The following is a 14,896-nucleotide window of genomic DNA, read 5'->3' as shown; positions in this document are numbered from 1 at the left end:
CCTCAACCTCCCTGGGCTTAGATGATCCTCCTACCTCAGCCTCCCAAGCAACTGAGACTACAGGCATGGTCCGCCATCCCTAGCTAATTTTTGTATTTTTCATAGAGACCAGCTTTTGTCACATTGCCCAGACTGGTCTTGAACTCCTGGGCTCAAGCGATCCTCCCACCTCAGCCTCCCAAAGTGCTGGGATTACAGGCATGAGCCACTGCACCTGCCTCCAGGGCCCTTTGAGTATGCTTCAGAATAGAGGCCATTCCTCACAGGCCTCTGCCAGGGCTTACACCAGCACTGTGGCTCTCTGTACAGTGGCTTTCCATAGCAGATACTCTCCTCACAATCATGATCCTGAGAGGCCACAGTCACTCAGCCAGGAAAGTGGCAGCGGAGCTCTACCCCACACCAGTCCTGTCTTTGTGCCTAGCCCCAGGAACTAGCAACTTGCCCTCATAGGATCTGCAGAATGATAGCTGTTCTGGATTTTTTTTCTTTGTGGGCTGGTTACATAGTTTCTTCATTTAAATTCTTCAGACTATATATATAGTTGTCCCTCGGTATCCATGGGGGCTTGATTCCAGGACCCCCTGCAGATACCAAAATCTGAGGATACTCAAGTCCTTGATATAAAAGGGTGTGGGATTAGCATATAACCTACGCACATCCTCCCACGTGCCTTAAATCATCTCTAAATTATAATACCTAATATAATGTAGATGTTAAGTAAGTGGCTGTTATACTGTATTATTTTTTATTTGTGTTTTCATTACTATATTGTTATTTTTTAATGTTTTTCTAAAACTATTTTCAATCCACAAGGTTGAATCCACAAATGTGGAACCCATGGATACAGAGGGCTAGCTGTATACTAGCCACTGTTCAGAGAGCTGCAGTGCTGGTGTAATTAATGCCCACCGTATACTTAATATTTTATACGCTTTTCTACATGTACGTTGTATTCTAATAAAATGTTCACTTAAATACATTTTCTTCAAGTCACCTGGGAGTGGAGTCTTCATTTTGTGATCCTGAGGAGAAAAGCCACAGCTGAGGCTAGAAGGGCAGAGAGAGGGATCCTGGGTTCCAGCCTTGGAATGCAAGCTTAGCCTTTCTTGATGAAGGCACTGTGTCCTGGGATCTGTGTTGTATGCAGCCAGGACCCTTGTCTGTTTTGAGCAGCTGCCATATCCCCAGCAGCTAGCTCAGTGCCTGGCACAGAGTAAGCACTTGGTAAATACCTGCTAAATGAATACGTTCATTGAAACCTTAAAACAAATGAGGAAAAGTTATGCTCCAAGGGTGATGATGATGGCTAACGGTGGAAAGATTCTGGGAAACCCACAGTCAGGAGAGAAAACGTTCCTCCACAGTGGCAGGTGCAATGGCTGCTGGGAGGCAATGAGAAATGGCAGGACTTGAGTTCTAGTCCTGCTGTTGCCCCCGACTCATTGTGTGCCCTGGGGAAGTTCCTCTCCCCTGGGCCTCTCTTGTCATGGGAGAGTGATAGCCTTCCCACAGGCTTGTTTTTCAGGTGAGGAGGAAGTGCCTGGCCCGTGGTGGGACTGGATACAGGTTGGCTTCCTACCCCTTCTGCCTCAATTTCCTCATTTTTCAGAAATGAGCTGGCTGTGAGAACACTAAGGACCCCTCACTCCCTCGTAGTCACCCATACCTTTCTTGTCTTCCCAGGAGAGCTCCCCAGAGCGGCTTCCCTGGAGTTACCAAGAGAAGACCCGCTTTGGCCGCCTGGGCCAGGACCTGATTAAAGAGCTGGTCAGCTGCTGTCGGAGAAAGCCATTCGCACTGGTCTGTGGCTCAGCTGAGTTCACCAAGGACATAGCCAGGTGCTTACTGTGTGCAGGCCTCACTGAGGACTCCTACTTCCTCTTCTAGCCCTGGCCTCCCTTCCAAAGCCCAGGCCAGGGGCCTGCTACTGGGACCCAGGAAGGAGCACAGACTGAAATCAGAAGACACGGAGTCCAGGCCTGGTCCTGCTGCTCATTTGCCAGGTGTCCGTTACTGCTCAGACCTCTACTTCTCATCTGCCCCTTGAGGTTAATTACTTCTCCTGGCCTCCTACTATCTGGAGGAAAGACAGACTGTAGGGGTCCAGAGGAGGTGAGCAGCCAGCCTGGGAGTGAGGGAGGACTCCTCAGAGGAAGCCAAGTCCAGGCTGAGCCCCAGGAGGAGTAGGAGTTGGGCAGTGGAAGAGTCAGGAGGAGCTTCTCTGACCCCTCTGATTAGAGGATCTCTTGGGGGCTACAGCTGTGGCCTCAGCACCATCTCAGATTAGGGGCTCCTGGGTGTGTAGGGAAGGACACAGGAGAGGCTAAGAGCTCTTTGGAGGAGGACCCTACCTTTCCTCCAGTGCCATGAGCCTGACACAAAAAGGTCTTGGGTTCTATGACTTGACCATGTCCTGAGAGCAAGACGGGGCCCTGGAGTTTGTATTGATCCCAAACCTTTCCTGCTGTGAACAGCTTCATTCTCAGTCCCCTTTCTTGGCTCAAGAACCCAGCCTAGCAAAAGAGGCGCGGGAAGGAAATGCCCCTCCCTCCTGCAGGCAGCCGCTCAGCCTGTGCCTTCAGCTCGGTGCCCTAGTGACTGTTGCTATGGAGATCTAAAGATAGAGCAGGAGTCAGGAGACCTGGGTCCTTCTCCCAGCTCTGCCCACTGAGTGGCTGCCGATTCCAGTCACCCACCCCAGGAACCCAGAGGCCCTGGGCAACGCACTGCAGTTAATGAATTCTGATTTTCACAGCTTGGGCTCCGGCATGCTGCACCAGCTCGGGCTGGCTACAGGCAATCCCAGAATCTGAATACTAAGCCATGGAATCTTAGAGTTAGACTTTTATAGTCATAGAAGTATACTCCTCACCATATCAAAGCTGAAAGTTCAGGACTCCAAGAAACACACAGTGTGACAGACTTATTGTATACATGGGGAAACTGAAGCCCAATGAGGCTAAATGACTTTCCCAAGGTAAAACAGTCCATGGCAGAGCCAAAACTACAAGCCTCCTACTTTCAACCTCATGTATGAGTTCTGCACCAGTGGTTTTCAAACTGTGCTCCAAAGAAGATGAGGGTCCTTTGCATAGCAGCAGTGAAAGGACAGCTCCAGATGGATCCCCAGACCCCCTTCAACCAGAGCAGTTCTGTTTTTATCCCGTTCGTTTATTGGGCTTGGAGTAATTATTTGTACAAAAGGATTTTCCTATCCCACGCAAAAAAATTGCAACAAATCTCTCTACTATGTCACATTTAATAAATAATTATGATACAGAGCTGGGGGATGGTGCAGAGGTTCAAACTGTTTCACAGGCAGAGTTCCAGGGTCAGAGAGCATGGAGTACTGTGTGTGACCTTCTCCCAGAAGCATGGGCATAGGAGCATGTTAACTCCTTTCATTTTGTTTAACCCAGAGTTTCTCAAGCTTATTTAACTAAAGAATACTTTTCTATGGGTTTCATAACCTCTTTCTAGCACAGTATAATGAGTGGGAAAGGCCCTGACTGAGAGTCAGAGATTCCGAGCAGGAGCCATGATCTCTTCCTGCCTGGCCTGTGACTTGGGCAAGACACTTTTCCTCTCCCCAGGCCTCTGAGGTCTGCGAGTCTTCCTCCACCCTTTCCTCTCCGTCAGTTAGCATGTCCTATTGACTCAGCTCCAAATAGCGGGGGGCTTGTCAGGAGCCTGACTCTGTTCAGACATCAGGGGAACAACAGCACACCAGTTGCAGTTATGTCCATGGGAGAACTTACAGCCTAGCAAGGAAGGCAGAAATTCAACCTGTCATTGTGAAAGGGATGGCGTCATGAGAAGGGAAGTGCAGAGTGCTGGGGGAATGGATGGCAAGGGCTTTAGCCTAGTCTAGGGAAAGGCCAGGGCGCACCACTGCCACTGGGGATAGAGGCTTCAGAAGCTTCCAAATCTCTCAATATTAAGAGTGTTGCCGGGCCTGGTGGCTCACACCTGTAATCCCAGCACTTTGGGAGGCTATAGCGGGCAGATTGCCTGAGCCCAGAAGTTCAAAACCAGCCTGGCCAGCATGGCAGAACCCTGTCTCTACAAAAAATAAAAATAAAATACAAAGATTAGCCTGGTGTGGTGGTGTGCGCCTGTAGTCCCAGCTACTCTGGAGGCTGAGGTGGGAGTATTGCTTGAGCCAGGGAGGTCGAGGCTGCTGTGAGCTGTGATTGAGCCACTGCACTCCAGTCTGTGTGACAGAGCAAGACCCTGTCTAAATAACAACAATAATAATAAAATCAAAAAGAATGTTAAGGACAACTCCACTTAAGGAATAGAGGTCTGGGGCAGTTCTTGTGTCTCTGTCCCTGTCTCGTTATAGATGTATGATATTTAGATAGTAGACAAGGCCGCCCATTGGTAACCAACAGCCCTTTTGTCCTAGAATGTGTTGACCTCCTCTTTCCCTCAGTCTGTGTAGGTTCTTTGCAGCCTGGCTGCTGGTGGGATCTCTTATCATGGGACATTGGTGAGGACCCAGTCATGCCCCTGGTGCCAAGAAGCCTAAAGGGCTCCTGTCACCTGAAAACTTGAGAGTGCAGGGCCAGGTGCTGTGCCCTACAAGGTGCTGAGCAAGCCTAAGAACAGTGTGGGGTGTGGTGTGTGAGTTCAGACCTCTTGGAGCTGGGGCGGGAGGGGGTGCTTCCATCATCCATCAGCTGCTGTTCCTCTGATGATGCCCACTGCGTGTTGTGGGAGGCATGACCACCGTGTGATGTTGCAGTGGGAGAAGGGAGACTTAGGAGCTAGACATGACACACAGGCATGGAGAAGTCAACAAAGTGTTCGCAATCTGTGAGCCAGACAGAGCTCTCTGTGTGCATGCATCCCGAGCTTCAGGAAGGCAACAGATTATTGGTAGCAGAAGCGGTGACAGCTTCAGTTCACCCCTCACCACGTTTACCAGTGCCACTTCAGTGCTCCCCTCATGGGTCTCCCATCTCCCAGTCTCCCGTCCATGCCACCTCCATGCCAAGATCAGACCCATTTTTCCCACACACAAATCCAAGTCTGTCACTCCCCTGCTTGAAATCCTTCCCTGTTTCCCCATAGCCTTGGGGTATGGCCTGTCTGCTCTGCCTACCTCTCCAGACTTATTCTATGCCCTGGCCTGCTCGCACCTACCTCTCAGGCTCCAAACATGTTCTCTTGCCTCAGCCCATCCTTTATATTTGCAGCTTCCTCTGCCTGGCCAGCCTCCCAACTTCCCATCTCCCACTCACCTTTTTTGCCTCCTCCTCATCTTCTAAGCTCTCAGCTCAGTGTCACTTCCTCTGAGAGCCTCACCTGTCGCTTCCACTCCAGCTTGGTCAGTTAGCAGAGAGGTGTGCGTGCTTTTCTGTCACTGCACCCATCAGTCTCATCTGCATGTGAGCATGAGGGCCGGCCCATTGTACCTCGGACAGGGGAGGATGCTCAGCACTTCCTGAATGTCGAATACCTGAGCGATAGACACCTAATCTTCAAGAAGTGCTTTCCATGTGGTTAAATGCATTTCCTTTACTTTGAAGCACAGAATCTTCCCCAAAATATAAGCTATTTTATGACCCCAATTTACTGATGAGGAAACTAAGCTTCTGAGACTTCAAGCAGTTTTCCAAGGTCATGTAGGGGTACACAAGTTCCAGCATATTGTGATTGTTGTAAAGGTTGTATGTGACACATGAGTGCACCCAGAGATGTATATAAAGATTTTTATTGACGGTCAGTCATGGTGGTTCACATCTGTAATCCCAGCACTTTGGGAGGCCAAGACGGGTGGATCACCTGAGGTCAGGAGTTGGAGACCAGCCTGGCCAACATGGAGACACCCTATCTCTACTAAAAATACAAAAATTAGCCAGGTGTGGTGGTAATCCCAGCTACTCAGGAGGCTGAGGCAGGAGAATCGCTTGAACCTAGGAGGCGGAGATAGCAGTGAGGCAAGATCGTACCACCACACTCCAGCCTATGCGACAGAGCAAGACTCAGTCTCAAAAATAATGAAAATGATTTTTATTGCTGCATTCTCTGAAATAGCAAAGAATAAAAATTGCCTGTTATGTCCATCAAAAAGCAGATGGAGAAACGCAGTTGTATATTCAGACAGTGGATACAGCAATTAAAGTGAACTCCATCCACATGTACCAATATAGACAAAGTAAAAACATAACTGAGTGAAATGCACATTGTGAAAGGGTAGCTACAGTGAGATACCTGTTCTTGGAAAGTAAAAACCCAAAATAATGCCAAATACTCAGGAGGAGACACACCAACTTCAAGGATAGTGGTGGCCTTTCGTGATAGACAGAACGGAATGGGACGGGGTGACAGGGCTTGTAGCCATATCCATATGTGTATTTTACTATAAAAATACTTGACATGAACATGGCAAAATATGAACACCTGGTGAATCTGGGCAATGAGTTCCCCAAAGTCTGCTGTATTATTTTCTGCCTTTTTCTGTGTTTGAGATAGTTCCACAATTAAAGATTGTTTTAAAAGTCAAATGTGCTTGTTCAATGCTCTCTAGAAACTAGGGGCTTAGAAACATTCACTTTCTTTCTCCTACCTCAGAATAGGCTGTGCCCCTTTATCCCCCCAGACATTTTAGTCATTCACTGAAGATCATTTCTGAGCACCTACTGTGTTCCAGGCCCTGTTCTAGGTGCAGGAGACAAAGCAGTAAATCATGTCAATCATTCCTGGTATTCATAGCTGATGTGCTGTTCCCTCAACTTGTCCCTCTTCCTCATAAAGGTCAATGCAGCAGACCTAGGTTCGAGTCTGTTACTCATCTGTGACCCATGGCAAGTAATTTGGCCTCTGTGAACCTGTTTGCTCATCTATAAAATGGGGATGATGGCACAGTCTCCTGGGGTTGTGTGAGGATGAGGGCAACGTGTAAATCTCAAGCACAGCACCTGGCATGGAGTGGGTGTGAGAACCTGTTCTCTCTTCTTTCTCTCTTTCCAGCAGTGCCCAACTCATGGTTGACCTCTGAAGATAGCATTTATTTCAAGGCTTTTCACTATCAAGAGCTCTTTTTATTATTTTTCTCATGCTTTGGAAGATTTTGATCCCAAATTGCATGTTTTAAGTCATTATTAATTTATCTCCCATTTTTTATTAATCAAAGACATAAATAGCTGCCCCTCAGAGCTTCTGATCTGTACATCCAGCTGGGAGCTGTGGTGGTTGACATAATTCCAGCCAGAGGCAAAGGAGCTCAGCAGCGTGGGTGGCCCAGGTGGCCCAAGGAGGGGAAATGTAGGTGCATCTTACTCTATTTTTTTAATGGGCCATGAGTTGTGGAAGCTGCTGGGGTTGCCCAGATAGGTGCTGCTTTCACAGGGGGACACTGACTACTGGTGGGCTGGGGGCTGAGGTTTGGGTGCCAGGGTCTAATGTGGGACACTGCATGGGCCTCATCCCACAGGGCTCGCTCCAAACAGACATCAAGCAACAGTGCCATGCAGAAGAGCATGGGTTCACATAATGGGAGGAGGCAAAGCTGTCTGAGTGCAGGTCCTGCAGTCTCTGGCTGGAGACCAACACATCATCTTGCCCCTGGCTCCCGATGCCAGCAGAGCAGACTAGCTTGTAGTAGGGTGGGGTGACAGCCTTGATGTGGTCCCAGCACTCAGAATCACAGCCAGGTGGGCACACGGGCCGGCTGGTGGGCCACACCAGGCAGCTTAGAAGAGAAATGAGCCGTATCAGCTCCTCTGCCCAGATGCAAGGGAACTTCACCTCCAGCCTGGCTGACCCCAAGGAAACTTGGAAGGAGGAGATGGTGGTGGTGGCAGTGGTGTGTATTTGCAACAAGCAGAGCATTTGGCACATTAGGCTTCAAGCCTAATGTTTTGAACACAGAACCCTGAGTTGGAACATATGATTTGGAACAATGGGAGATGCAAGCCCTGGAACACAAGAAAACAGCTTTATAAACTGTATAGTGTGTGTGTGACAGATTAATCTAGCTTCCAAGTGATTGAGGCTACAGGCCCATGAGGCTATCCAGGTTAAGGACCATGGCCCTCAGTTGCATCCCCAGGCCACAGGCCCATACCTGCTCCTGGAAGATGCTGATGAGCTGCAGGTAACTCAGCTGGAGCAAAGCTGTCTGATTCTATAAAAATGAAAATGAATGGCTGGGCGCGGTGGCTCACACCTGTAATCCCAGCACACTGGGAGGCCAAGGTGGGCAGATCATGAGGTCAGAGATGGAGACCATCCAGGCCAACATGGTGAAACCCTGTCTTTACTATAAATACAAAAATTAGCTGGGCATTGTGGCATGCGCCTGCAGTCCCAGCTACTCAGGAGGCTGACGCAGGAGAATCGGTTGAACCTGGTAGCCAGAGGTTGCAGTGAGCCAAGATCATGCACTCCAGCCTAGCAACAGAGCGAGACTTCATCTCAAAAAAAAAAAAAAAGGAATGAAAATGAGTATCAAGGTAGATAGCAATTGCTGAGTGTCTACTGCGCACCAGGCTATAAAATGTGATTGTTTTGGGCTGGGTTTGCCCCAAAGCTGATGCTGAGCAAGGATTTGGTTGCAAGAAATTTATGTGGAGGTGCTTTGGGGAAGCATGGTGAGGGAGTCATGGGGAAAGACAATGAAAGACATGTGGATGGGCAGGCTGCCCCTGATGGGACCCGGAGCTCATCCTGCTGGAGCCCTGCCAAGAGACTGTGCAGGACATGCTGCAGTGATCCTACAGAGGGATGGAGAAGCTGGGGTATTTATGCACCGACAGCCCGACTCCCTTATTGGCTGAGGGTATGAATTCCTGGCACTCCAGCTTCCTCTGGGTGGGCCAAGTGCTTGGCAGCCACAGAAGTCCCCAGGCAGAGACACACAGGAAGCAGTGCACATGGAAAGTTCCCGTGGTTACCTCCAGTTGGGCGGGAAAATAGGGACATAGCACATCAACAGTGTCTACTATGTCAGTTTGCCAAATTCTCACAATCTTTAGGGATCAGCAGCTTCTTCATAGGCAAAGAAACTGATTAGCAAGAGAAAAAGAAGCTAGTGGAAAAAGTGGTGTTCCTGCATGAGGGCAGGGCTCGATACTATGTCCCCTCCCCATGCCATCACCCCATCTAGTGTGATGTCTGGCCACAGTGTGGAGGCAGTGCCTGTTGAAGGAAGGGATGAGCTGGCAGAAGCCATGTGACAGTGGGTTGATGACCACTCTTCTGTCAGAAGATGTCGGTTCTTTCCTCCCAGGGCTGCTTTGCGGAGTCAAGAAGATTGTGTGAACCAAGTGTTCAGCTCAGTGCCTGGCCCACGGGGGAGTGTAGTGGATGTTATTTCCCTTCCCCTGCCTCCAAGGGGATGATATAGTTTGGCTGTGTCCCCATTCAAATCTCAACTTGAATTGTATCTCCCAGAATTCCCACGTGTTGTGGAAGGGACCAGGGGTAGGTACTTGAAACATGGGGGCCAGTCCTTGCTGTGCTAGTCTCATCATAGTGAATAAGTCTCATAAGATCTGATGGTTTTGTCAGGGATTTTCGCTTTTGTGTCTTCCTCATTTTCTCTTGCTGCCCCCATGTAAGAAGTACCTTTTGCCCCTCACCATGATTCTGAAGCCTCCCAGCCATGTGCAACTGTAAATCCAGTAAAACCTCCCTTTCTTCCCAGTCTCAGGTATGTCTTTATCAGCAGCATGAAAATGAACTAATACACTAAATTGGTACCGGTAGAGTGGGGTGTTGCTGAAAAGATACCTGAAAATGTGGAAGTGACTTTGGAACTGGGTTATAGGCAGAGGTTGGAACAGTTTGGAGGGCTCAGAAGAAGACAGAAAAATGTGGGAAAGTTTGGAACTCCCTAGAGACTTGTTGAATGGCTTTGCCCAAAACGCTGATAGTGATATGAACAATAAGGTCCAGGCTGACGCAGCCTCCGATGGAGATGAGGAACTTACTGGGAACTGGAGCAAAGGTTATCCCTTTTATGTTTTAGCGAAGAGACTGGTGGCATTTTGCCCCTGCCCTAGAGATTTGTGGAACTTTGAATTTGAGATAACCAGTTAGGGTATCTGGTGGAAGAAATGTCTAAGCAGCAAAGCATTCAAGAGGTGACTTGGTTAGTGTTAAAAGCATCCGTTTTAAAAGGGAAACAGAGCATAAAAGTTTGGAAAATTTGCAGCCTATTGATGCAGTAGGAAAAACAATTTTTTTTAGGAGAAATTCAAGCTGCAGAAATTTGCATAAGTAGCAAGGAGCCTAATGTTAATCCCCAAGACCATGGGGAAAATGTCTTCAGGCCATGTCAGAAACCTTCATGGCAGCCCCTCCCATCACAGGCCTGGAGGTCCAGGAGGAAAAAGTGGTTTCGAGGGCTGGGCCCAGGGTCCCCATGCTGTGTGCAGTCTCAGGACATGGTGCCTTATGTCCCAGCCACTCCAGATATGGCTGAAAGGGGCCAATGGACAGCTTGGGTCATGGCTTCAGAGGGTGGAAGCCCCGAGCCTTGGCAGCATCCACATGGTGTTCAGCCTGTGGGTACACAGAAGTCAAGAATTGAGGTTCGGGAACCTCAGCCTAGATTTCAGAAGATGTATGGAAATGCCTGGATGCCCAGGCAAAAGTTTGCTGCAGGGGTGGGGCTCTCATGGAGAACCTCTGCTAGGGCAGTGCAGAAGAGAAATGCGGGGTTGGAGCCCCCATACAGAGTCCCTGCTAGGGTACTGCCTAGTAGAGCTGTGAGAAGAGGGTCACCATCCTCCAGACCCCAGAATGGTTGATCCACCAACAGCTTGCACTGTGCACCTGGACAAGCCACAAACACTCAACACCAGCTCTTGAAAGCAGCCAGGAGGGATACTGTACCATGAAAAGCCACAGAGGCAGAACTGCCCACGACCGTGGGAACCCACCTCTTGCATCAGTGTGACGTGGATGTGAGACCTAGAGTCAAAGGAGATCATTTTGGAGCTTTAAAATGTGTCTGCCCTGCTGGATTTCAGACTTGCATGGGCCCTGTAACCCCTTTATTTTAGCCAATTTCTCCCATTTGGAACAGCTGTATTTACCCAATGCCTGTGCCCCCATTGTAGGCAGCCCTTCCTAGTTACTAGGAAGTAACTAGTTTGCTTTTGATTTTATAGGCTCATAGGCAGAAGGAACTTGCCTTGTCTTAGGTGATACATTGGACTATGGACTTTTGAGTTAATGCTGAAATAAGTTAAAACTTTGAGGAACTGTTGGGAAGGCATGACTGGGTTTGAAATGTGAGGATGAGAGGTTTGGAGGGCTGAGGGCAGAATGACATGGTTTGAATTGTATCTTCCAGGATTCCCACATGTTGTGGGAGGGACCCAGAGGGAAGTAATTGAATCAAGGGGCCAGTCTTTCCCCTGATATTCTTGTGATAGTGAATAAGTCTCACAAGATTTGATGTGTTTGATTATCAGGGGTTTCTGCTTTTGCTTCTTCCTTATTTCTTTTGCCACCACCATGTAAGAAGTATCTTTCACCTCCTGCCATGATTCTGAGGCCTTCCCAGCCATGTGGAGCTGTAAGTTCAATTAAACCTTTTTCTTTCCAGTCTTGGGTATGTCTTTATCAGCAGTGTGAAAATAGACTAATACAAGGGAGCTGGGGTCTTTAGCAAGAAGTAACCCTTCCTGCCCAGCTCAGCAATCCCTGCCCTTTGGATGAATGGATCTTCCTCCAGGGAATCTCCAGAATATCTCTACTGGCTCTGTCCAACCAACCCTGAAGCCTGTCCAAGTTCCCCCGTGATAATGCTGCAAAGCCCAGCACCAGCCCTGCCTTACTCTGTGTTCCTCCAGGGAAGAATGCTCCGCCTCTGCCTCTCATATTTCCCTCCTCACCTGGAAGCGTTGCCTACAACTTTCAGTGCCTGCTTCCTCCCCTGCCTTCATTCCTCAACCCTCTGCAGCCTGGCGTCCACACCCTGTCTCTATCCCATGTGCTCTCAATAAGCTCCCTGCTATCCAGAGCTCATTTCTCAGCAGCATTTGAGGCAATGGTCAATTTCTTCCTTGCTGGGCTGCAGTTTCCTCAATGGGATAATAATTCCTACCTCAGTTGATTGCTCTGGGGACTATGTAAGTCATCCATGAAGGCATTCAGCAAACATTCCTGAACACCTGCTTCTGTGAGGTTTTTCTGCTGGGTTCTTAAGGACCCTGACACGAGGTGTCCAACAGAATGTGGGCTTCTGTCTTTTCTTCTGCTCTCTCTGGGCCTCAGTTTCCACAGCCAGAAAAGAGCGTAGGAAGAGGGGGTTGGACTTGCTCTCTAAAGTCCTGTCCAGCTTTGCTAGTCCAAAGCTTTGGCACACCCTTCTCTCTGAGCCCTTCCTTCTCACTCGAGCTCCCTGATGAGCCTGTGCACAGTAGGAGGCCCCAGAGGGCAGCCTGTGGCCACTTCTGCATCTGGACTTGCTGAGCTTGAGCTTGGCTGGCCCCTCTTCCTGATGGAGGGCCTGTTGAGGGAGCACTGCTCCCCTGACCGGAATGACCAGCAGCCTGCGGGGAAACACAGGTGGGCAGGTTGGGGACAGGAGAAACCCAGGGCTCTCAGTGAAGGAGCCTCTGTGAGGGTCTTGGCCCCCAGCTGCCTGTCTCTCCAGACATCTACAGCCCATTGCCCTTATTTGCACCCCAGCCCAGCCCTCTTCCTCTCCACCAATGAGGCTCCTGAGCATAGAATTAACACTGTGGTAAGAACACAGGCTTTTGAGCTGGTCAGACATAAGTTCAAACCTCAGCTCTGCCAGGGAGCCAGCTGTGTGATTTTGGGCAAATCACTTAATTTCTCTGAACTGCAGTTTTTCTTTCTCTTGCTTTTCTTTTTCTTGAGATAGAATCTTTCTGTCCCCCAAGCTGGAGTGCAGTGGTGCAATCTTGGCTCACTGCAACCTCTGCCTCTCAGGTTCATGCAATTCTTCCTGCCTAGGCCTCCCAAGTAGCTGGGATTATAGGCACCAGCTACCACATCTGGCCAATTTTTGTATTTTTAGTAGAGACAGGGTTTCACCATGTTGGCCAGGCTGGTCTCAAACTCCTGACCTCCAGTGAGCTGTTCACCTCAGCCTCCCAGAGTGCTGGGATTACAAGCATGAGCCACTGCACCTGGGGCTGGTACTGGAGTTTCCACATTTGCAAACTGGGGATGTTTTCATTCCTTCTCTCAACAGGTATCCGTTGAGCACTTAATGTGTGCCACGTGCTGAAAGACAGCAGTGAACAAAATGCAGTTCTCTGCCCTCCCAGTGTTTAAGTGCTGGTAGGGAAGACAGTGAACCAGGGGTGTCAAGCAGAGTGATACTGCCCCTGAGGGAGTGTTTGGAAACAGTGGGGGATGGTAACGCCTCCCCACAGAGCTATGGGAATTAAATGGGATAATGTGCAAAAGTATCACGCATTGGGCCACGCACGTAGTAGGTACTCAACAGACGCTGGTTGAATAAATAAAATGAATAAAAGCCCTTCTTTCTGAGGCCTAGTCACAAAATAGTGAAGTGGAGCTGGTAATTCTGACCTTGCAAAGGTGTTATGTAGATCTTAATTTAAATTAATGAAGGTTTAAATAGAGCTTCCCACCTGGCCCTGTGCTTTTCCTCTAAACCCTTTACAAAAATAACCTCATTGTTTCCATTTTACAGATGAGGAAACTAAGACGTAGAGGGGAGGTTAAGGAACTTGGCCAAGGTCACCTAGTTTGGATATGGCTGGATATGAGTATGCCTGGCAAACAGTAGGAGTCCGATAGTTGCTTTATTATAGAGCAGGGAGGTGTGCTTGGTGTCCAGGGAAAGGCAGGGCACTGTGGAAGTCTCCTGTGCTGAGGCTGTTCTTAGTCCCTAGAGCTGGTTGTGAATGAGTATCCAAGGGAAATTAGGGAGGGTGGAGTGTGATGGGAAGGATGAGAAGGGGTGAGGATGGGAGGGCCCTCAGGGGAAGAGGCAGCAGCAAAACATTCCAGTCAACTCCCTGGAGATTGGGGTCCTGATACGGCTAGCCCAGCAGAGAAGGGCACAGGGCAGCTTCCCTTCTGTAATCGTCAACTTCCTCCATGTACCTTTGCTTGCTGAAGGCCACAACTTGGCCAAAGAGGCAGGACTAATTGGTGCTCAAAGGAGTGGGAGGAGAGACCGAAGCAGCAGGAGGCTTCCTGTGTGTGTCTCCCCACCCTGCTGCCTCCTGACCCTGCCGAGCCTCTTTCAGAACCTCTTCCATCAGACTCCCCTGGTGGCCCCACCTGGTGGCTCAGAGACCAGCACTGCTGCTGGACAGTCCTGGATTTGAATCCTGGTTCTGCCACTTAAAGGATATGGGGTCCTGGGCAGTTACTTCACCCCAGTCTCTTCACCTGTGCAATGGGCAGTGGTGGTCTCTACTCAGAGGGCCGTGATGAGGATTAAATGCCCTCTGCAAAGTGCGTAGTGAAACCCCAGCCCCATCCACGGCTGCTCTAGTCATTGCTCAGGTTGCTGTGGTAGCACTCATCCGCTTGTGAACGCACGGACACCTACTCGTGCACAGTGCTTTACGGTTTCCAAGGCCCTTTCGCCTTCTGGATCTTGCATCAGTCCTCATGGCAGCCCAGCAAGGTACTTGACACATGGGAAACTGAGGCCAGAAGGGTAAGTGAGTGAGTAGCTCCAGGTTATGCAGCAAGGCAGAGGAGGAACTAGAATCCAAACCCTTGCTCCTTCCACAAAACCATGGGCAGGAACAGTGGCCAGTGCTGCTGGGAACACTCACATCTCACAGAGCTATGAGGGGCAGGCGGCTCCCATGAGGGGCCACTCTTTGCCTGACCCCCAGTACTCACTCTGCCCCAGATTTGGAAGCAGCCCTTTCATGATGCTGGGCCTCAGGTCCCTCATCTGTGACGTGGG

At 49.5% G+C, this 14,896-nt stretch overlaps 1 protein-coding gene across 8 annotated transcripts in view; it reads left to right on the top strand.

Moving 5' to 3' along the window:
* Window positions 1-4,094, top strand: part of CYB5RL (cytochrome b5 reductase like) — a 30,432-nt gene extending 26,338 nt beyond the window's left edge. For all 8 annotated transcript variants that reach the window (XM_035251587.3, XM_035251583.3, XM_035251589.3 and 5 more), the window contains one exon: window positions 1,687-4,094. In XM_035251587.3, coding sequence (XP_035107478.1) covers window positions 1,687-1,890 — 204 coding nt within the window. In that variant the 3' untranslated portion in view covers window positions 1,891-4,094. The remainder of the gene's footprint in view (window positions 1-1,686) is intronic.
* The last annotated feature ends 10,802 nt before the right edge of the window (window positions 4,095-14,896 follow it).

Source organism: Callithrix jacchus, chromosome 7, assembly GCF_049354715.1.
Source record: "Callithrix jacchus isolate 240 chromosome 7, calJac240_pri, whole genome shotgun sequence".
Taxonomy (NCBI): domain Eukaryota; kingdom Metazoa; phylum Chordata; class Mammalia; order Primates; family Cebidae; genus Callithrix; species Callithrix jacchus.
The sequence above is the reverse complement of the archived record's forward strand: the minus strand, read 5'-3'. Positions and strand labels throughout refer to the sequence as shown.